This window comes from Varroa jacobsoni, unplaced genomic scaffold (genome assembly GCF_002532875.2).
Source record: "Varroa jacobsoni isolate VJ856 unplaced genomic scaffold, vjacob_1.0 scaffold_1024, whole genome shotgun sequence".
In the NCBI taxonomy this organism is placed as follows: domain Eukaryota; kingdom Metazoa; phylum Arthropoda; class Arachnida; order Mesostigmata; family Varroidae; genus Varroa; species Varroa jacobsoni.
In genome coordinates this window covers 48,186-70,209 of record NW_019213926.1, presented here as the reverse complement: position 1 = coordinate 70,209, position 22,024 = coordinate 48,186, and the positions used below count along the sequence as shown (strand labels likewise).

Below are 22,024 nucleotides of genomic sequence, written 5' to 3'. Positions count from 1 at the left end.
AATATATTTTCGTACATCTTTTTTAACGATAGAGCTAAATGCTTTGAAAGGCGAGCTGCAACGGTATCTCTTATATAATGGTTCAACATGATTCTGCCATTATCGCAAATGCCTATTTATTATTATTTTAAACATTTTTTGAACAAAATTTGTTCAAAAAATATTTTACAACAGCTGTCTTAGACGTTTCCGTTAAGCGAGATTCGCAGATCTCATCCAAAAGGCCTCGACAGTGGCTAATACGGCGATCCAATTTTCTTTTTTATAACTATCTGCATCTTTGAAAGCACACCTTGCTCATCATTCTTTTGCTGAGGCGAGTGTCTCCGTGGCCACGTTACCTTTCAACATTTTCTTTCCGGAACCTGACACGACTAGAATTCGAATTATACCAGTCCTTCAACACTCTCTTCCAGGATTTTTTCCTCGTAAAAAGTCGATCAAACCAAAACAAAACCAAAAAATTGATGCTATGTGACACTTTGAGCGGAAGGGTTTGACGAGCGAAGTTGTGTGAATTGACTCAACTCATTGTTGAAAACTCGAGCTTCCTCTATTTATATTTCTTATAGAAAGGACTGTGGCATCTGCAGCGAGCTGATTCTTGAATTTTTCCCCAGCTTCTTTTTGTCCGCCATTGACCTTTTATTCCAGCTAATTGGCTTGATTATCGACGTTGAAGATTTCCGTAGATGTCATTTGATGAACAGAAAAAGCAAAATAAATTATAGATAAAAATAACAACGACTCGTATAAACATACGTCAGATTTTATGTCTACCACTAAGTAAGTATACTACAACAAACTTAAAGTAAGGAGTACACCGGTCCTGCTTGCTATAAAATAAAACGACTATATCGTAATTATTATTATATATAATTAAGTTAGCGTTTAATTTGTGACATGATTAAGTTTTTGCTTTTAAGCAACCATCCAAGGTAGGAGGCAGGTAGGGTAGTACCATATATTTGAGCTTCTAAGGTTGAATTAATGTTTAATTAACGTTTCTGTTGAGGATCGCTCAGTCAGTCAAAGATGATTTTATGCTACAGCGTTTAACAATACGCAAAGCACATTCACATATCAGTAACACACTTTGTTTAGAATCATGAGTGTGCATACGTCTATAGCATAAGGGACACCTCAAGAAAGAAAATAAATATCCGTGTATTCCGAAATAAATGTACAATGGCAAATACTTTGGGGTACTTTTCTTACGGCATGATATTTGTTAAGCATATCAGTGCCGACGTTCATGCAGTCTTATAGCATAGACTGCTCCGCTCGATGCTGGCGTCATTATTTTCTCGCCGCCCTATGATCAGTTCTTCTTTTCACGTCTTCTGTAGTTCTTCTTTCCAAGAATCCGTAGTAGCTCACTAGGCATTCGGTAGGGCCTTTCTCGTGATCCGTCATTCTGGTTTGTGTCTTCAACTGAATTACGGTACGAAAGATAACAACTACTAATGAATGTGATATTTAACGAAAGGCATTTTTCGGCTTGCTTACAACGCGTCTTGCGCAGGCCTCTGCTGTCGAACTCGGCAAAGTAGTCTGGCTAATGAAATTTGTAATCGCCTGTTGTCCTTACAGCTGTTTAGAGTGGAAAATCTGGTTGACTTTCAGGTACAAATGAGAATCGATTAATCTTATTTTCTTCATTCTAGCAACCTAGCCGCGATTTGAGGCAAAAGAATAATATGTAGTTATGAGACCTTTTCTCGGCCGGAAATCTCTGTTAGCAGTGAATCATTTAAACATAGAAGCATATGTCGTAGTTAATTTTATCCACAGGTGCTTAAAATAAGCCTTACTAGAAGGTTTCATCAAATGGGACAACTTACGGAAGCACAAAAACAGCGTGTCTATAACGTTATTGTAAACGTTGAAAAAGCACGAAATAAGCACATATGAGCTTAGTGCTACCGCCTGTAAAAAGATGCGATGTTATTAGTTACTACAGCATATGGGCAAAAAGGACAGGCGCAGATGATTATCTTTAGAGTGATGTTTTACTTCCAATGACACACAATTTTTTAATTCGATATCTGACTTACCGCAACAGGGGCTGCAATATATTTGGGTTCCTTCAGTTCTAAACCGCTTCGTATATCCTCTCGATGTAGAATGAAGAAAGTGATTGCCGAAATGCTTATCGTAGTGGTTACCTTAGCAATGAAAATGATAAAATTTGTCACCTGAAAAACAAAAACACATTTGACGTCCGCAGAAGCCCTAATCTGTGTCTCGCTGAAAAGCAACTTTCTTACGTTTAGTGCAAGCATACTATTGATTATCTTTTAAAGTTGACTGGGACGCCTTGCTATTTGATCAGGAAAAATAGGATGAAACTTCTTTTGCATTCTTCTGGGCTAGCACGAGACTCTCAGTTGTCAACCTCTATATGCCGTATGTGTAATGAAAACACACAAAAATAGTCTAACGAAACTAGACGGAATGAGGTGAAATAAAATAAAAAGCTGTACTTTCTATGGATTTTTTTTCTTGGCAAAGCGCCTCAATTTTATGAATCAGTTATAGACATAATGGCCTGAACAACTTAACTAAAAGCCTTTAAATAATAAAAGATACCTTAGTAACGATTAGTGCTCGGAGTATGTTGCTGACGATTAGGTTAAATGTCTTCGAAGCAGAATAGCAGAAACTTTTACCGTACATTGCTACCATAATGTAGGCGTTCTTGTTCACGTAAATAAGAGATTTCGTAAGGAGCCAGAGACAGCATACGCAGCATCTGATGAAGATCGCATTGTACATTTTATCCCGATGAGAAGAGTAGTAAATTGTTCCTTTTCTTTTTGTTAGAAATCATTAGCAAAATAAGTACATGCACGCCAAGGGAATAAGTACATCCACTGCCTATATTTTCACCATTAAGGTATACTGGGTCAGCGATGAAAGTTAAGGAAAAACTTGCACCAGGTAGAAATGAAATCCAAGATCTTAATTTTAGACTGGAGTCGAAAAGCTTAGTAAAGCTAAAATCCTTAGTGCAATTAGCACAATCATGGAGAACTTTGAACAAAAAAAAAGTTCACGAACTGTTCAATCTGCTGTTATAACAACATGCAATGATTGGGCATCGTACCACGATCTTGTTTACTGTTAACCAATAATATAGCTTCTTCAATGCCATAATAAATTATGCTTTAATGAAGGTACGTTGCATAACGGGTGAGATTAAACATATCAAAAATAAAAAGGAAACCATTTAGATAGTAGAATTAGGCCATTGAAATACTTAACAATAGAATTTCGCGTGTCCGCTGATATACATACCTAAGAAGCGTCTTCATGCATGAGCTTGAGTTCACTTTTCTGGCTTTATGTTGAAATTTTTCAACAGCCGCTTTTACGAGTCCAAGTATGGTAATTACCAACGAACCAAGAGCCAACGTGCCCAAATGATACCGGACTATTACACCGATTGAGGATACTACTGCCATGCATTGTGGTTCCTGAGCATCACAATCAGGAGCGAAAGTTATAGAAATACAGTGTAGATTTCTTTACGTTTCCTTTCGAATAATTGCCATTGACTTTCTAACGACACACCATTGGTGGTTATACAATTAGACTGTTAACAAGTAGTGCTAAACGAGAAATGTCAGTAGGACGCTGCGAATTACAAAGTTAAAGAAAAAAACTGATTGCGTAATGCGACTAATGAGCCTTATTTGCGGATATATGATCAAGATATCTAAGTAGAATCTGAAATTGTCGTCAGTGCCTAATGCTAAAAATAATACGTTTTTAGCTCGTCGCGGCAGCACCCGACTAAAGACGAACAGAATAAGAAGTAAATTCAGACCTTACAAGGTTTCCTTTATAAAACCAAATAGTATAGTCTAAGATAGCTTGAGTAACTAGATCGGCCCGAGTTCAATGTCTTGACTGTGTTAACATTAATATACGCAAAACTGTAGTGTACAGTAGACATATTTGTGCCACTATAATGCGCGTAATTTGGGAAGATTTTCCTGTGAAGAGCTTCGAACAATTACGTCATATTAAAGCTTTTTTCTAAAAAGAATACTGGGACCAGGTGGAATTAACCATCGGAAAAAATGCCTCGCGTATCTGCTCGCCGGCTCTGCTCTACCTTCGACCAACGGAAGCCTTCAAAACAAACCCTAGAGGCTAGGAGCAAAGATCTACGGGGATTGATGGGACTATTCTGCTTCAACTGCGTTGAGAAGGGACAAATCGACTCAACAGATATACCTTCACTCGCTTTGCTGTACATAGGTTGAGATTTCTACAAGGACGACGATGCATGTAGGTGCTGCAGATTCGGAGGAAACTGTGATAAATATCATGTCGCTTCTTGTCTCCGGTACTATGTTTAGAATATCTGGGAAATTTCTCGAATTTGTTATAGAAACTCAACGAAACTCGTGTTAACACAAAGTATTTCAAATGGTGTTATCTATTTCCTTTGATATTGTTGGAATATTTTGTTATTAACCTGTATTTATTATTTACAACATACGTGAACATACGATATTACATAAAGTTTGATTAGTATTTGTGCAATCGGCGTAACCTAAAGTTGTTCATCCACAGAAAGGCTGACGCATTTGAAAGCCGACTCTTTTACGTCGCCCTATACAAAAATTAATATGTAACTATCTAAAGCGATGCCTTCAGTCATCTAAAATTCTCTTATTGATTTTGCGTCTTTCAACCAAAATTATAGCCAGTTACCTTAAAGAAACAACGAGCACTTGGTGAGAACTTAAAAAGTGCTTTTGGGACTTCACAGAAACGCCTGATTGTTATCAAGTCTTTTTTACTCTTGTTCATGTATGACTAGATCTATATTTGGCCCCTGAAGATGGCGTAATCGATTTGGTAGATTTTGGTTCGAATCAGAACATAGGCAAATAAAATCTCAAAGGTGGGTGTTTAGGGAATTGCGCATGCTAATACATACTTTGGGTGCAGTCTCGAAGTTCGAAAACGAAATTAAATATACGACTTCAATGAAACAAGGTTAAGACACAATTTATTCCCACTGAATATTATCTTAATACAAGTGTCCTTACCAGCTCTTGTAAGTGTTGATACCGAAGTAATTCTTCCGTCCGAATATCACAATGAAGCTGGCATGTTCTATTATCTAAAGTAAGTCAACCGTTTTATTAGCAATTTCGAACACGACCAATTAGCCTCTGTCCTTTTTTATGGTTATATGCTAAAAACCCAAACCTATTTTTTCCGAATCTCGGTCGTTTATGCATTGAACACCATGCATACATACATACATACAGATCTTCCACCAATTAAACCTTATGCTACTGTATCTTAATCTGAGGTTCCCATTCTACTGATAACGACGGAGCTACCGATAGAGCAATCGCTAGTAACAGTCCAGAGCAGTTTATTGGAAGGATAACTCCCGTGATATTGTTGCTTAGGCAGGACTGAAGAAAACATAAACCATTTTCTTTGCGTACATCATATTCAGTGGCGCCTTCTTTTCAGAGTCGGCCTCAGGTCTCAGTGACAATACATGGGTACAGAGTTTTCGTTTCGACTTCTCTGTTAGGCAACACAGTCGTCCATATTGACACTTCTAGTCGAGCACTGATTTTAAACTAGACATGAGGTTGAACGGAGCCATAAGTTACCATGCAATGTGCTGAGTGACCTTCGTTCCTTTCAATGTAAAGACATAGGCAGACACAGGCATATTTGCTTACCTCACTTTTATGTGTCCAGAAGTATTTGGCTACAGCGTGGGCAACAACAAGGTATCCGAAAGCGTTTATAAATAGAACCAGCCAGGTCCCACAAAACACATTGAAAATCTGTATAGCTACAGTATGCTGTAAAAAATCGATGAGTACTCCACAAAAGCTGGCGGCCATACCATTGTTAACATAATCCAAGTTCTTGAAGTCGTTGATGCATGTAGACTTCGCGTTGTCTTCATTGTGTACTGCCTGTATTATGCTTCGCAAAAGAAACAGTTTTATGAAATCAATCTACTCACTTATGTAGATATGGGATTCAAGCTCATATTTTAGGTACCTTGCTTGTTACAGAGCGTCGAGTGCGTGTGTCTTTGCGTGTGTGTGTTTCGGAACAAATGCTATCAATTGAGACGAAGTGCTTCTGACAGGGCTAAATCTTTATCAAAATCAGGTTGCAAGCAGCGTAAGAAGAATACAAATTGTCTTCATATCAAATCAGAACAAGCAGATTAGGGTGACAGTCAATTGGATTTAGAAATAACGATCAAACTTGACATTATAGTTCGAAATCCTAAACGAAATTTATTGCACTTGTCCTTATAGAGTTCCGAGTTGGCTGGATCAAATGGGGTGTTCTGTGGTTTTCCACACAACAAACGAGAGAAGATAAGTGTGTCTCACGTGGATAAACTCACAATCCAAGTGCAACCAGTAACGCTAAACCAGCAGCCTGTAAGATGTACGGGAATACAGGAAACACAACCAATGTCGGTAAACTGGCGATTGCCCTGCGTTAATCAAATGAAGAAAGAGCCAAATTACATACAATGTATAAGGAGGGGAGGGCAAAAGTAGTCTTAGTGTAGGATCAGACCTTAGAAGGAAAGCTCACATTCATTTTCATCGTTTGCTAATGTTTAATGAACAGTAGCATGCTATATAGCATCTATTTCAATTATAATCTTTCTTCTTTTCTTTTTTTTGTAACTTGTTGAAGTCAAACACGCGGACCCTTTGTGAGCATACTTTTGACCCTCCTTTATTTAGGCTTATTCTTTATCTGCGTTTTTTTCCAGTTAGCAATTATCGATCACCTGGATCATCTGAGCCATGTTGCCAACGATTTTTTAAAAAAATTTTTCATCATAGGTGCTGTATACTATATTTATATTGTTTAAATAAGCATAATGCTGATAATAAAGTGATAGACGCTTTTGGATTTCATTGACTCAGGCCATTAGGATTGAAATATAGATAAGCGTTATACATGTCCTACCGTGACGCTTGTTTAATCAGGGCGATGGCTATTTGAACTCTCTTTCGTAGAAAAACCAAGAGGACGAGCATAAGCAAGAAGAGGAGACCCAGGACTCCGCTAATCCCGGCCCAAATATACCAGCGACTCTATGAAAGAAACATCCGTTGAACACAAATATGATACGGTTTGCAATTAATCTTGGTATTCTAATACTACTTAATTACCTATAGTTAAGCTTTGACTAGGTTCTAATTTTGTCAAAATTAATTCTTTTAATGTAACAAGTATCAAGGATATTGTTTTAATCGTCATAAAACGGACAATTTCAGTAGTAAGCTTTCATATATTAAGGTAAAAGACTAACGTTTAGGTTAACGACCTTAGGAAAGTATAGGACTCTCGTAGAGTCATGCACAATTTCGTAAAAGTACAACTAATAACACTAATGTGTTTGTCCTGATTCTGTCTAAGGGAAATTTTTTTACTAGTCTCACTACTCAATCAAAATGAGACTGTTTGAAAGTTTAGTCAGAATGAATAAATTGCTCGATATTTATATCTTATACTTTTTTTACAGCTACGTTTACCAACGCAAACGGATCGAGCTCGCCGACTCATTTGGACATCTGAATAGAGTTTAAGATCACGATCTTTTTGTAGACCTGGACAAGTTATGAAGATCCAGCCTAAGAAGACTCCGTTGAAATTTCCTCGTAGTCGATGCTCGGCTATTTATGTCAGAGACTTATTCATATTTTAGAAACGTAACAATAGTTAAGAGTGCTTCAGTATATCCCTGTGGCCTCCGAAGACGAGTGGGCAATTTAGTAAAAATAGCACTACACAGTCATTTACAAAAATTCAGATTACTTCTGAAGTTCTTTCATGCAACACTGGGTATGGAATCTTGCAGCTGATCGATCGATTTGGTTACCCTGTTAGTTTAAGTTAATATTTGACAAGAAAAACGTCAACAGATACTACCGACAGTATCGTAAGCCGGGTTATAAATCAACTGAGTGAAAAAAAAAAAAACAACTGAACAATTGTAACAGGTGTCTTCATCTTATTTGTTGTTATTGTATTTAGGCATGTGTAGCAGCGTAGAACCGGCAACCCTCAAGCAATAAACGTAACACTATAAAAGCGTGTTTCTATATGTAATTATTGAATCGCTATAAAAAGTTTTGGCCCACATACCTTCAGGTAGTTTAGGTCGTTTAAGGTTTCAAAATTTATATCGCTTTTCGGATCGATTAAACGCAGTGTGTATGCCTTGTGACCCGTGAATACAGCCACTATTAAAGAAAATAAGCCACGGAATTACAATATGAGTACATCTCGCGACTAAAATATGCTTCTTCATAAAAACGCGAACTTCGATAAACGCCCAACAGTCACCTTAGCTAGTTTTTTAATAATGTAGTTTATGGTGAAAAAAACCAATATAATGATAACACACACACACACTGAGATCTGTTCTTAAGCTGAATTAATTACTATTAGTATTTACTATTATTAATAACTGTTATGAGGATGTTTTGTATGTTAAACATTGGTGAAAGGAATCGTTTTTTTTTGTTTTGAAAAGTCTTTAACAGAGTGAATCGCTGAACAACGACTAAATGAATCATGAAAGTAGATTCAAGTAGGGACAATAGCGATACATTCTAAGCTAAACTAATTATATTGATTAGGCGAGACAATGTTAGGACAGATTAATAAGCTACTAACAGCCGCCGAAGACGATAAGAAAATTGTAGAATGAAGTCCAAACGATGACACTGGCGAAAAATCGCATCAATAGCGTCCATACAAAGGCTATCAGCAGAGCTACTCCTAGCAAGCTGAAATCGATTACCTCAGATTAGTTGAATAGCAGATGAAGCTTGCACTGTATACACCAAATCTACAATAGTTTTCTATTTTGTTATACATTAAAGTTTTTTTTTTTTCTTCATTTAGCTCTTCAGGAGCTCCATGCGTTGACAAAAACAATATGTGTAGACTTGGTAAATCAATGCTTCATAGCAGGAAGTTTCAAGTACGTCTTCTCGTTTGCCATTTCACCAGGTTCTTATTGATAAAGCGAAAGGTAGCCCCCAGTAATAATTATAGGTAGAAGGTAAACATCCTTTTCACCACGTTGAACCTAAAATGGAATCTCGCCGCTGCCAGCATGACCAGATTTACCCTTCAAATTGCAAGTTTCATTTCCCTTAATTATTTGCCATTATAATGTTATCAGAATTTGAGCTTGGTTATGCTGTAATGAAATGGATTAACGTTCTAAAAATAAGACAATACGATCTTGCAGGTTTTTGGTGAAACTCGGAAGATTTGTGCCACAGAAAGTGACCGGTTTCACAACAGTCTGTACAGCCATGAGAACGGATAGGTTCGCTTTCAATGTGCTTAAATATATTTTTTTTTTTTAAACAAGTATATCGAAATCGTTTTTATATTCTAAAAAAGTATGAAATTTATAATACGAACCTTGCCCGGAGTCAGTCCTGTCAAAAATAACTTGATCAAAAAGAATTTCCTTAAGTTGCCTAAAATAGTTGGCTGCGATTTAGATAGTATTCAGTATATTTTTTTAATTATAATCTCACGTGGTACTCAATCGTAGCTTATTTCTGTTTAAGATAATATTCTGTAATGAAAATTTATAAATAACCATATCTTGCCATTCTATTAGTTCTTTCTGGACAGAAAGTGAATACTGTTTTGTAACCGCATGTGGATGCAGATAAATAAGAATGTAAAAAAGCTTTATTTACAATCTGGTAAATAGGCTTGTATTGAAAAGTAAAAGTTGACTTTTGGTGGGACGTACCCCAGGATAACAGGGTACGCATCTGTTACGTCCCAGAAGATATAGAATGCCATACTAAATGCTTGTAGACGGTCGCAAACTTCTCTGCAAAGTATAATAATAAATAACTTCTTGAATTTAATTGCCGTGGCTTAGCAAAAGAAAACTAGTACTTGCCGATAAACATTAACGAGAGCACGAGAAACACTTATTTGTTAAAGCTAACTAAAAATATCTGTCAAATGGCGTGAGGAGTACGAACAAACTCTCGTAAAATGAACTTATCAATATCAATTATAATTATTACTGTCGTTATTGATAATCTGTTAACATAAATATTTTGGCAGAACTTATCACAGCTGTTTCTTGATATAGCTAACCTACGAGGATCAAATTCAGCCTCAGTAAAAATACGTTTCTTAAATGTAGTGCGCTTTGTCTCACAAGTTTTTTAGAAATATCCCAATACAAATTTAACTTCATTAGCATTTAACAAACTTCATTAGAAATCTTAATCACATTATTAATTAACAGAATCATTCAACCAGCCATGATGATTTCTACCACACTTTTTCCTACGGGGAAAAATGCCAAAATTTTATAGATGTTTTCATAGCTAGTTTGCCTCTTATAGCTCGTTTGCTTGGTGTAAGGTGTCAGCGCCGCGATTCTTGAGAAGCTCGTTGAGGGAACAAACCATTAGCTAAATTCGGTCACTGTGACCAGATCGGTGTCCTGTCACACCTGTCCCTGCAATATTTTTATGGGCTTTTTAAGTAAATAGGAAATCGTTTTTAACTAACGTGAGAGCTTCGCGAGTTGTATCTGGGTAGGGCGTGCTGGCTGTGCTGAATTCAGTAGTTTTGCTGGGCTCGCAGTTTCCTACAGGTATGCAAATACCCAGGACTGAAAAGCAATCTATCAGTTATTAACTCTATGCAGTTTTTATTCTAAGACGTACATTTACGTAAGCGCAGAGTGAGCGACGGTAACGCGCTTATTCCTGCCCGCCAACGTCAAGGTTAAAGAATGTAAATGAACCGCTGGTCGAAGGTTGACAGTACATCAGCTAGCGGCTAAGGATTTCATAACCTAACTGCGTTCGCTAGCAGCTCATTTGCCATCTACATTCACTACCGCAATACTCGGCCACCACCATTGCATAAACCCCGCGCATTTACGCTTTGCGCCGTAGTGATTGACATCACATCGAGTAACGCTTTGGGGCTAGTTACCTCTTTAACGGCTGCACGCCGTCACCACAGTTCTACAATCGTCCACTGTCGTAATACGTACTGGGCGTCTTCTATTGTTAGGCTTCTTTACGGTTAGTGTGACAATATATTACAGCATGTGGCCGTCTATCCCTCGCATAGCACGCATCTGTCTGGTCAGTCACACTTTTCGTGGTCAATAGTTTTCCGCGGCCAATTCTTTTTTTCTGCTTCAGTCGCAACCGGTGCTAATGGTAAGCCCATGAAACCTGCCTTTTGCAGTGATCTGACCGGGGGCTGATGTATTCCGGACAAGCTTGGTTGCTTCCACAAGTCTGGGCATAGGCAAGCTGCGTTCCCACCACCAAATTGTGAAACACTAGGGTATTGGTAAGCTAGCCGCTAGGGCTTTCATGCCCTACCTGCATCTGAGCTAGCAGTTGCGCATCATTGATAGTTAGGTCTGTTGACCTAATGAGACCCCGACTAGGGATCAAAGTAGGATATGGTCAACAATTAGTTTATAAATGGGTTTGTAGCTCCTTCCCTACTAATTTTCTAGATGACAATTTTTGAGCAGTGGAAACAGGATTCGTAATTTTAAAGACCCTGCTATGCAGGGAAGCTAAACAATTAGGTCAAAGTAAGCCCCACTTACTTGATGTTACATACAGACCCCCATTAACTGTATTATTCTTACTAAGCATTTTCTTATGTGTAAGGCCCTTCCAGTGCAAATCCAACGCAGATCCTATTATTTTTCAGGATAAATGTATGTCTTTATATTTGGATGTATTTTTCATTGCTTTAAACAGATGTGAAGATATTGCCTTTGGCCACTCGTACCAACCTTGTGTAGAAACCTGCTATTAATCAGTGTGTTGCTTGGTATTGGGTGAGATATTGAGAAACAGTGAAATTTCCTGTTTTCCAAGCGCTCTTTATATAGTTCACGGGGCACCGTGCGTAAAAGCATAATAAAACAATGGAACTGAACCGTCATCATGTAGTAGTAGTAGTAGACGGAAGCAGTGATGAATTTCAGTGTTCAATAATTCATTAAACTCAATTAAAAATAATACGTTCAACATTTCGAGACATGAGTGAAGAAAAAGCACAGACTACGTACATTCGCGAGACTGAAGAACATAGTTCGTGCAAATATCTCTCGTGCAAAATTGACTTTCCTTAGACATCGAGGTCATGTTCGGGCAGCTCTCAACGCAGAATGTTCTAGTACACTTGAACGTTGGGAAGATCTTGCCTGATTCACGTGTAACGCATTGTTCCAGATTTTCTATGTACAAAATCCGTTTGTTCCTAAACCAATCAGAAAGTCAAATGTTATCAACGACAGTTGACTGTCTGCTTAGGAAATTCCAACTCCAGAGTGAAATGCCAGACTAGCTTATCGTGGAGCAAGAATCTCAAAAGCCCCTAGGTTTCGCCGACAACCGCACGACCACCACACATTCGCTGCTTGCTGATTATTTATAAATTATTCTTGATATGTAAAATTGTTTGTAATTGGTTCCGCTGGCTTATATCAAATTAGCGTCATTGGTAACATAATTTACTCTAGCAAATCACCAAGAAATCTTGCGACAGCGTAAAACAATACTCATATTCAGTAACTTTTGTTTCTCTTCGCCTCATACTTGACTTACGTTAAATGGCGAGTTCCACACAGGTTTCCATTGGAGTCTTTGTGTGGCATCAGATTTTCGAGATTGACATTTTTTATCGCTGAAAAACACGGTTAAGAGCTCGTACCTTATAACTATACCATACTGCTTGCATGTTGCTTCTACGATTTGACCGACATTTTTCTGAATTCACAAGAACGTTTCTTTTGAATGACATGATATATCAGAAATACAGTGCAAGTATGTTATAGCTAAATGGTTATTTATTTAAACAAGATGGACGCGTTCGAAATAGAGCCGTCGCGAGACGGGAGCGATGCTGTAAAAGATGTAGAAGATCAAACGACGATGGAAATGATGCTCCACACATTCAAGATCACGTGCCAGTTTGCAAAGCCCAGATCGTCGCAAAAATTAGTCTAGATCTACACAAAAACAACTAATGAGCAAAATGTGATAGAGAAAGGAATATAAGTAATATTATTGACAATGTCAACAGAATAAGTAATTAACATGAAAGTATGAAATAGGCAATCAGTTAATTCGGCTGAGACAGTTTTCATGCTGTTGATTGGACATCGCGTAAAGCTACTGATGCTGCCTTCAGACTAAACAGAACGAGTACAATTTTTCGAGAAGCTTGCCTATTTTAATGAATATAAATGTTGCGCTTCTCATCCTCGTCTCAATGTACTCAGTGGATCTGCTGTTGTCTAAATAAATAATCGTTCCGAAGTAGTTAAATCTACTGGCCGGTATTTTCGTTTAGTGCCGACTGGCTACAGTTAATAGTTATGGTAAGGAAGTTGCATAACGAAGCAGGAGTGGGTTCTACGTAGAGCAAAACGATTGCAGCCGGAAACGGGGACACGAAGGCTCTCAGTTCATAATGTGCAAACTATTGATACAATCAACAGAATAGAGTCGTGACACGAAAAAAAAAAAAAAAACGTAAGCAAGGTACGAACCTACGAAGGCAACTAGAGACCACAAGAATATCACCATGAGGAACAGAATTAGGAAGGTGATGTCTGTGCACGATCGGTTTACTTTTGTCGGTATGTTTAGCTGCTTCGAATGTTGTCTGTCATCGTATATGTGATGAGTATTCACTGATACCATTTCCATAGGAGACGGTGATCGACGCCTGGAAAACAACACACTAATGAATCTTCAAATGATTTAGTGGAGTTTTCTGATTACCTAGTTAGTAGTGCAAAACTAAAAAAGCTTTGGTCAAGTTAAATAGATCTCCAAGATAATCATTACCGTGGATATGAGCAACAAAGCGTTGAAGAAGAAAAAAGTAAACAAAAGGTTCGGAGCTCATCCCCATTTGACTCAGACCTGACATACGAAGTCTCTGATTCGATCTCCAGCTAAACCTCGCCGATCCAAGTTCTCCATGTTAGTTTACTATTACATACGTTTGCAATAATTTGAATATAATTGCATTAATGCTGAGATATATGAGCTTTTAGAGAGAATGAATAAACAGAAGTATAAAAGACCCACCGCAGCGCAATTTTACATTGCTAGTAAAAAACGTAAAAAACGGCAGGAAAGTAGCATAAAGGAGTTTAGAAGTTTTAATTTGTGATCGTTCTGTACATCACTCGCAAGATGATAATCGCGTAATCAACAGTTTTATGGTACCCAAAACACAGGTCAGTCCTCAAGAGGATATAATGTTCTCGGTTCACAAAGTACATCACTGAAGTCAGCAACTAGTGCTACAGAGGTAAGTGTTTACAGCCGAATCATGAGGTTTTCTATTTCAGTTTCTTTTGTAGTTAATGCAGTAACGCTTAACTAACCGCATGGGTGTCTGGATTGAATAAGAAGATACAGTTTAGACAGAACTGTAAGGCGCAACATGCCTGATGTATAACATTGCACGATAATCGGGACATTATATTGTAACGATTTCCTTAATTATGAAAGCAGTACTAGAGACGAAGTGCGCTATTTGCATCCGATTGGACTGATCAACGATAAATTATGGTATAACATTATATATATTTCCTCACTAATTTACCGAGATTGACCGTTTCGATTGCTGTAACGACGATGTGGACGGTGATTATCGTCCGAATCGTTGAGGTGGCTTCTCCGGTCAGTCCGCTGGCCATCACGATAGTCTTCGTGGTGACTGTCTCTACCTCGAGCGTTCCGATGAAAAGACCTGCGTGCCCGACGCACAACCCATAGCGAGGAGGTTGGTAAAGAAGTAAGGATGTTCATAATTATTATTAGTAGTATTATTTTAATAGCATTTATTATTATATTATCTACCTATATGGGGGGAGCTTAACCAGCGGAATAAATTCACAGTTAGCTTTACATGTACGGAAAATATTTGTAGGTTATGGAGAAGCAGGCAAAAACAACAGACATTCTCTAAGTCCTTTTATAAAAGTATATATATCTATATGTGAAATTTTATTCAGGTATTTACTATTCCTCCAGAATCGTCCTTCTACTTATTATTACCTTCCACAATGGTCGTCACAACTGTCGTCGCTTGATGAGTAGTGCCGACCCATCTCGGCATAGATTTATTGACGGGTCTACCTGAAGTTAGCGTCAAATTACTATGTAGTTATTTAAATCTTTTCTTTTTTTTTTTTTTTTTTAAAATATCCTTCAACTTCAAACACTCTGAGCCATATGATGTCAACGAACAATGTCATAACACCACATTTACGCACATTTACCTTCGAATCTTTTAAAACCTCCTCCTTACCGAAACCAGAAGTGGTGTTCTTAAAAGTAGAATGTAGATTCATTGTTTTTTGTCTAAAGACATACGTAAATTCATGCGCTTATAATTGTAAATAAGCTAATGGGTAACAGTTGAAAGATTCAACAGTGAATTGATGACATAACTGATTTCGCTTGACCAATTTTGCGAATTCGTCGGACAATTTTGACGAATACGGTGATAGAGATTGCTCTTTTATTGACGAGATCTTCGACAGGTGCCGCCATTTTATGCAGTTTTCTTGTAGTAATTCAAACCTAACCATCGACACCTACTACTACTACTACTACCTAATAATTTGTTTCCTTTCCATTGACTTGACCGCGGCTTTCTCTTAACTAACGACTTACATGACTGCATAGTGGGAAAAGCAAAATATCCTTACGTCTAAGTAACTATCAAAACGTTCGTGCAAAGAGCAGCGTAAACACTAACTAATTTATGAATATCGACTATAAATATTAGCTCCTCTTCCAGTTTTTCTAATGTGAACAATGTTGCAATACGTCGTCACTAATCCAACGTTTTATGTAACTCGAAATGCTCTTTGATTTTTCCACATTTCGACTTTTAACCCGATTAACAGAACTTTTCTTTGATGCTATCAAAATGTTCTGAAAAATAAAAATTGAATTTTTATTTTTTCTGAAGTATATTTCCTGAATTTTTATTTTTTTCTTGAAGAATAGTGTAATGGCATCACATAAAGGTTCTGTTAATTCTATAAAAATAAATTTATCGAGTTCCCTACTCTACTGGATATAACCCAACATTGCACCAACAAAAACATTGGAACTAGTATGTCCGTATCCCGATAACGTAACGGGAGCTCCAGCGATTTTTACAACTTGACAAAAATGCCGACAGATTTATAGGTGGCCGTTGACACACAAAGGTACCAGTTTCATCAAATCTATATCTGATGGCTTTCGAGTTCCACCAAAAGTTGATTCTCAACTAAGTAAGAAATAGTGCAAGGCCTCAATAATGATTTCATCTCTGCACTTATTTTCACATTGGGCGTTGCGGAAATTTGGGCGATAAATTACATAGCGACTATTATTGTCCAAGTTAAAATCAGATTTTAGCGCTTGTAGTGGTCTTACAACCAGCACAAGAAGTGCTAACAAGCTCTTTTCAAGATATTTACGAGCATACTATAGAAAAAGCTATGGGTTTATCAGAATAAAATTGATAGCAAGCAGGAGATCGTTAAATTAAAGACTGCAGCAAAGCTTAGAAAAGGTAGGATATATTTAATGAAAAGTCCTGCACAGACTGTTAGCGTTTGTTGCTTTAAAGATTCGTAATAGAAAGATTTGTTTTTTTCTTCTCCTTTACACATATTACGTAGTTTTTTTTTTTCTGGATAAGGAAAGCTTGCGTTGAAATCATCGCTATAAAGCTCTACGCTAAGGAATTGCTGATAAAATCTATTCAGTATCCTTCTTATCTCTATATTTAAACAACGTTGGTCTGAGGCCTAATGAGAACTTCTGAACTAGTGCCTGTCGCTTACTATATACATCGGCTGCCAAATCTACAAATAAACAAAGCCAAAAGTCTAATTTTTAAGCACTTCCAAACCGCTTGGAGTAGCCATTAGAGTTAACATTAAAAAAAACACTCCATAAGATATGCGTTCTCGTACTGCTCTCAATGGCTGTTTTCACTTTATTGATATTTTACTTATTTGAAGACGGAAGCGAAATACGGGATCGTTAAATCCTTCCTAACACTTCCTAAAATTTGGAGAAGCATCACATTTTCGAAAAATGAGTGCATTTGGTCCTGTTGTTTTGTAAATTACGCTAAGGCAATTCTAGTCTTAAGATCGATTTGCGGCGATGAATTTGCCTCTAGACAACGTATATTAACTGATAGAGCAGGGTTAATAAGCTTTAATAATTTCTTAACCATGTAACGTTAATAATACATAACCCTAAATCATAAACGAAGGAAGGCATACATTAGAAGCGTAATGACCTTTATTCTAGAACCATTACCTTCGTGGTCTTGATATTTCAAACCACTCCTAGACCAAAATTTCGGCCGCCCTTTGGGCAATAATCAATTTCAAAAATTTTTAGCTTTGCCAACTAAATGTAAACTTCTCATCTAATATTATCGGAGTCCACTGAAGCTGAATCTAGGCGACAAGCAGGCGAACAGGCGATACCTTCGTAATAGTTTATGCATGAGCTATAGGGATATACCTAAAACCCTGAGCATTTGCCTGGTAACTCAACAGGGCCATACTGTTATTCTATGTTCCCGTAGAAAATCTATTTATATCACTGTACTATATTTGCTAAGCATCGCTTACGTTGAAGATACGCTTCTGTTGCTATACAAGCGAGTCTTCTCTTTTCATCAGTCAGCAGGATGTATTGCCATGCAAACTAAGCGTAAGTCACTTTGGCTTTCGTAATTAAAATAAATCTTAACGAAACGCAGATTTGATTTATATTTGAAATAGAAAAACACATATGGGCTTTCGGGTAAAAGATGTATGCCTCTGCCCATAGATCTAAACTGTACTTATTTAAATGTACCTAAGCTAAAAGCTTCAACATCGTACAGTATAGAGATTCTAGAATAAACTTATATTTTCTAAATATCTTCCTATCGTTCCGGCCTATATATAGTTCCATATAAAAAAAGTCTGTAGTGCCGCCAAAACTACTGACATAAATACAAATTTGAAGTAATTCATAACGTAAGGGGCTGAATAAAAAATCAAGAACACGATAAGTCACACTGGAGTAGGTGTGCATTGCAAATTCGAGGCGCAAACCACGGTTCATCTGTTGGCTTACCTCAGTGTTACCGCACTGTACTGGTTCACCGTTACGCTCTTGCGTTGGTAATTGTCACAACTTAGAAACGAGTCTAACTACACAATCGTTTCATAGTTATCCAGAGGTTGGTCAGTGGGTACTGCTGAATACTTAGGCCGCAACAAGGCTATATACGCGGGAGAAAGGGAGCACGAAAACGTCGACGAGGAGTGACTTTTTATACCTCTGAAACGGGTAACACAGATTGGTACTTAAAGTAGAATAGAAGCCATATTCATTAGGGTGCCATTTATGAAAGACAGCTCAAAAAAGGGGATTTGTCTGTTCAATAAGCCACCATCAAACATACTCGACTGCAGTGTAGGTGAGACAAGTTATAAATTTCTAGAATGGCAATTGACAGTTACTACTCTAGTAGCTTATTTTTTGACTAACTGATAGGTCTCTATAGGACATGGCTCTCCCTTAAATTCTACGGTCGCATAACGCGCTCGCAATTGTACTATGGCAAACCACCACAGGTTCGCAAAAACGAATCCTTTTCCTATTGACCTTGAATTCATGCACAAGCATGGTCAGCGATTTGCTGAAACGCGTAGTTCCATATCTAGACCCTTTCTTTTCCGGCCAATAGCGGAGTTATCCCGGCTTCTACAATGGAAAGACGGATAATGGGCTTGCTATGATTAAATGATAAAGCGTTAATACTGCAAACTCTCACATTTGTGCGGAAGCATCCATGACCTAGCAAAGATGCAACGAGGTTAAGGTACGAACGGCAATTCAGGGTGCAGCGGCACTTACATTGTCTATAATATCTGTATGACATGAATCCAATAATTATATGAATACCCTAATTCTTTACGGATCTATTGCCTCTTTGTTTCGAGATCTATGTCCGGTATCGTCGTTGGGCATTCCATCAGGCAGACGGCTGGCTCCCGGCACAAAACCGTTTGTCTATGCCCAGGTTCGAACCTGGACCACAACGTGTCCCTAAGATCTGTTGCTTGCGGCTTTTCTCCTTACCTGCACCCCCTGACTCGATTCATTCGTTCGAGCGAAATAGATACTTGCGTATTTAGACGTATACCGAATTGTCGAAGTGGTCAGGTTGAAATCGTATCATATGACCATAGACAATTTAATAATAAGGAGCGTTCACGTAAAATATTTTACAGAAAACTACAGGAACATTTAACCTAACGCGTCCGGGAACGGTCAATTTGTTTGAAACTTCCCAGACAGAAGTTGCATTGCCATAACCTTAGCTACAGTATGTACTAATGCGAACTTTGTTGTAATGATCTATGACTGGCACCGGATCCAGCGTGGCAACGTGTTCTAAGTCATGAAAAGTGTTGGCAAGAGGCCAATGTTCTCACTTAAGATGTGAAGCGGCCAGTGCCAATAAAGAATAATAACGATTGCCACAGCCTGGGGCAGTTATGACTACTCAATTAAAATGAGAACCATCACACTTTGTGACCAAAACATTATTTAAATAGATACGTTCTAGCTTTGACAGCCCCTGCCGTTTCTATCATAAAAACAGATTTGAAGCTTTTAGATTTTAGATCATGTCGTCGTCGGTCACACGGTGATGTCTGGCGGACTTATCGATTCGCAGCGAACTTCTGCGAACTGATGACTAGTAAAAAAAAAAAAAAAAATGTGAATAAAATCCTCGTTAAAAACATTCGCTCCGTCTCGATATTTCACCCAACAGAGAGCTCAAAGCACTTACAAATAGTTACTTAATAGTTCACTGCGAATCGTAACGACGGTTATGCAGTGTAATACAGCATAAATCTACCGTAAAAACGGAATTGTACTTTTATTATCATTTGCGCCAGAGAGATTCAAATTTTATTCTGTCTGAAATTGACTTAGCATCGATCTAATAGTGATTTCCGTGTCATTCTATTACAGAGCAACCGTATTAACGTATTGGACAAACAAATAATGCTTTCGATAATACATAAAAATATAGCAGTTTTAAGTTTAAAAGAATCAAAACCTAATCGCGCCCTCAGACAATATGTACATTTTTGCCTATAATCTAGGTTAACGAATCCATGTACTGTGCAAAAATCTATGGCGCACGCCTATTCAGTATATAAGTTTTTAGTCCCATAGAAAACTTGGTAACCACTGCACTGTCTTGCGGATCGTTGAATCTTTGAGTGTGGACCGTTGGAAACAAGCCCCGCGCACTTTTCTACTGTACATAAAAACTGACTCTAGTAGAAACTTGTAAACGAAAATGTAATACACGACACTGCTTTAGGACCCGGACATCATTTTAATTTTTTTTTTTTGGTACGCCTCAAATTCTAGGGGACAAATGAAGATAAACGTTTTAGGAAAGTCTCCTAAAAATGAATACCTAAGTACTGCTGGGTAATTTAGGTTGGCCAACGATAGCAACAATTCTATGTCAGAACGGCGTTTTCACTCCGACTGTCCACTATCACTTCGTAGAAAACGCAGTATTTAAGTCCCTTTCTAACCTGCTTACAATACAGCATTGGGAAGACTTCATTCGATACTTATACGTACTACAACCGGGACGCAAAGAATAGCTCTGCTCATGCGTCGCGAACCTGTCCCATTTTCAAGGCTGTGAGGACAATAGCCAGAAACAAGGTCTTGGTTAGGTGGAGAGGCTAGCTCCTGGAAAACATGATTCCTTCTCGAGTCGCCTAGAACAGAACTAGCGGAACTCGTGGAGTTCAAGTACGTCATCATCCAGTGGATGAGAACGCGGAGCGACCACAGTCAGCGAAATCCCTAAGGATTTCATAGGCTGTGGCCAAAGTGGAGTAAAGTGGGCAACAATGGAGAATGAACTGCTGCTATTGCCAAGGTGGCAGACGACGCGACCAGAATTTTGAGTTTACATGCGTTGCAACATATGAGTGGTGACAAGGGGCCCGTGTGTGGTTAGGGTCGCTTGATCCGAATACACCTGTTACTTCTTCTGCTAGTCCCGTGGTGTTACTTAATGAAATTCCGCGACGGCAGAGAGTAAAGCTTAAGGGACGAGGTGCATTAGCCGGCATTAGTCTCGGAAGAATCAAGCCTAGCCATCGGGGTCGAATCTGACACTACCCGTCCAGATATCGTTCGGTCCCAGCTCTGTACGCCCGCCTCTGAATCTAGTATTTCGTGTATTGGATTGGTAAAAATGCTAAGAATTAACTACGTCCATATAACTAATATAGTTCTATATTCTGTACTTGCCCTAGTTTTTTCTGCAACAAAATTCTAATTATGCTATATATTATGGTGCAATGACGCTAGTTAGTTTGTTTTCGTACTTGAAAATAGGCGTTTGGCGTGAGTGAAACAGACAGCCGAACCTGTGGAGATCAACGTATTGCCAAAGGTAAAAAGTGTTGCGATAGCTCGTTCATATCTAAATAATTGAACAGCTTGAAATGATCTTGCCTCATAAGTCGTAGCCTAATTAACTAGCAGGATCTCTAAAATGTTTGAATATGTATTATTTGACTTTCCAATTGGAAACAAGTTTTGTCTTCCAAAAAACCCTTAGAAATTTCTGTTGTGAAGTGATTTGCAAATCGTGGATGTCTCATTTGTTTGTAATAGCTTATGAAATAGTTTGCATGCTAAGTTAGTCAAAGATGCGACGTTCTTGTTGCGTGTGGTTACTTAAAAGTTTAACTATTTGAAAGGCACCGGCTACGCATAATGGCCAGTAGCATTCCAAAAGCGATTGATCGCTAAAATTTTCTGCTGTAAACTTTAAGATGCTCGACGGGACTAGGGTATTTTTC

At 38.1% G+C, this 22,024-nt stretch overlaps 1 protein-coding gene across 6 annotated transcripts; it reads right to left on the bottom strand.

The window, feature by feature from the left end:
- Positions 1-753: 753 nt before the first annotated feature.
- On the bottom strand, positions 754-18,439 carry LOC111265917 (choline transporter-like protein 2). 6 transcript variants are annotated; one of them, XM_022842925.2, is made up of 18 exons: positions 18,240-18,438; positions 15,150-15,230; positions 14,695-14,841; positions 13,625-13,818; positions 12,678-12,756; positions 12,140-12,330; positions 10,600-10,702; positions 9,818-9,901; positions 8,713-8,825; positions 8,179-8,276; positions 6,997-7,124; positions 6,416-6,508; positions 5,727-5,979; positions 3,301-3,479; positions 2,593-2,755; positions 2,058-2,198; positions 1,845-1,929; positions 754-1,434 (listed from the first exon to the last, which is right to left on the bottom strand). In XM_022842925.2, exons 2-18 carry the CDS (start codon positions 15,200-15,202, stop codon positions 1,322-1,324), a joined length of 2,217 nt encoding a protein of 738 aa, XP_022698660.1. In that variant the 5' UTR covers positions 15,203-15,230; positions 18,240-18,438; the 3' UTR covers positions 754-1,321. The 6 variants fall into 6 exon arrangements, with proteins under 6 accessions (XP_022698660.1, XP_022698664.1, XP_022698661.1 ...); XM_022842929.2 differs by having other exon boundaries at positions 5,897-5,969; positions 18,240-18,434; XM_022842926.2 differs by having other exon boundaries at positions 15,150-15,226; positions 18,240-18,432.
- Between the last annotated feature and the right edge of the window lie 3,585 nt (positions 18,440-22,024).

Excerpts from the sequence above, each read along its gene's own strand:
- LOC111265917 (XM_022842925.2), bottom strand. The coding sequence starts at position 15,202 with ATGGGTCGGCACTACTCATCAAGCGACGACAGTTGTGACGACCATTGT. Across the intron at positions 12,757-13,624 it reads GTCTCTAGTTGCCTTCGTAG|CGATAAAAAATGTCAATCTC; the intron begins GTTCGTACCTTG and ends CGTGTTTTTCAG. Across the intron at positions 9,902-10,599 it reads ACAACTCGCGAAGCTCTCAC|AGAAGTTTGCGACCGTCTAC; the intron begins GTTAGTTAAAAA and ends TATACTTTGCAG.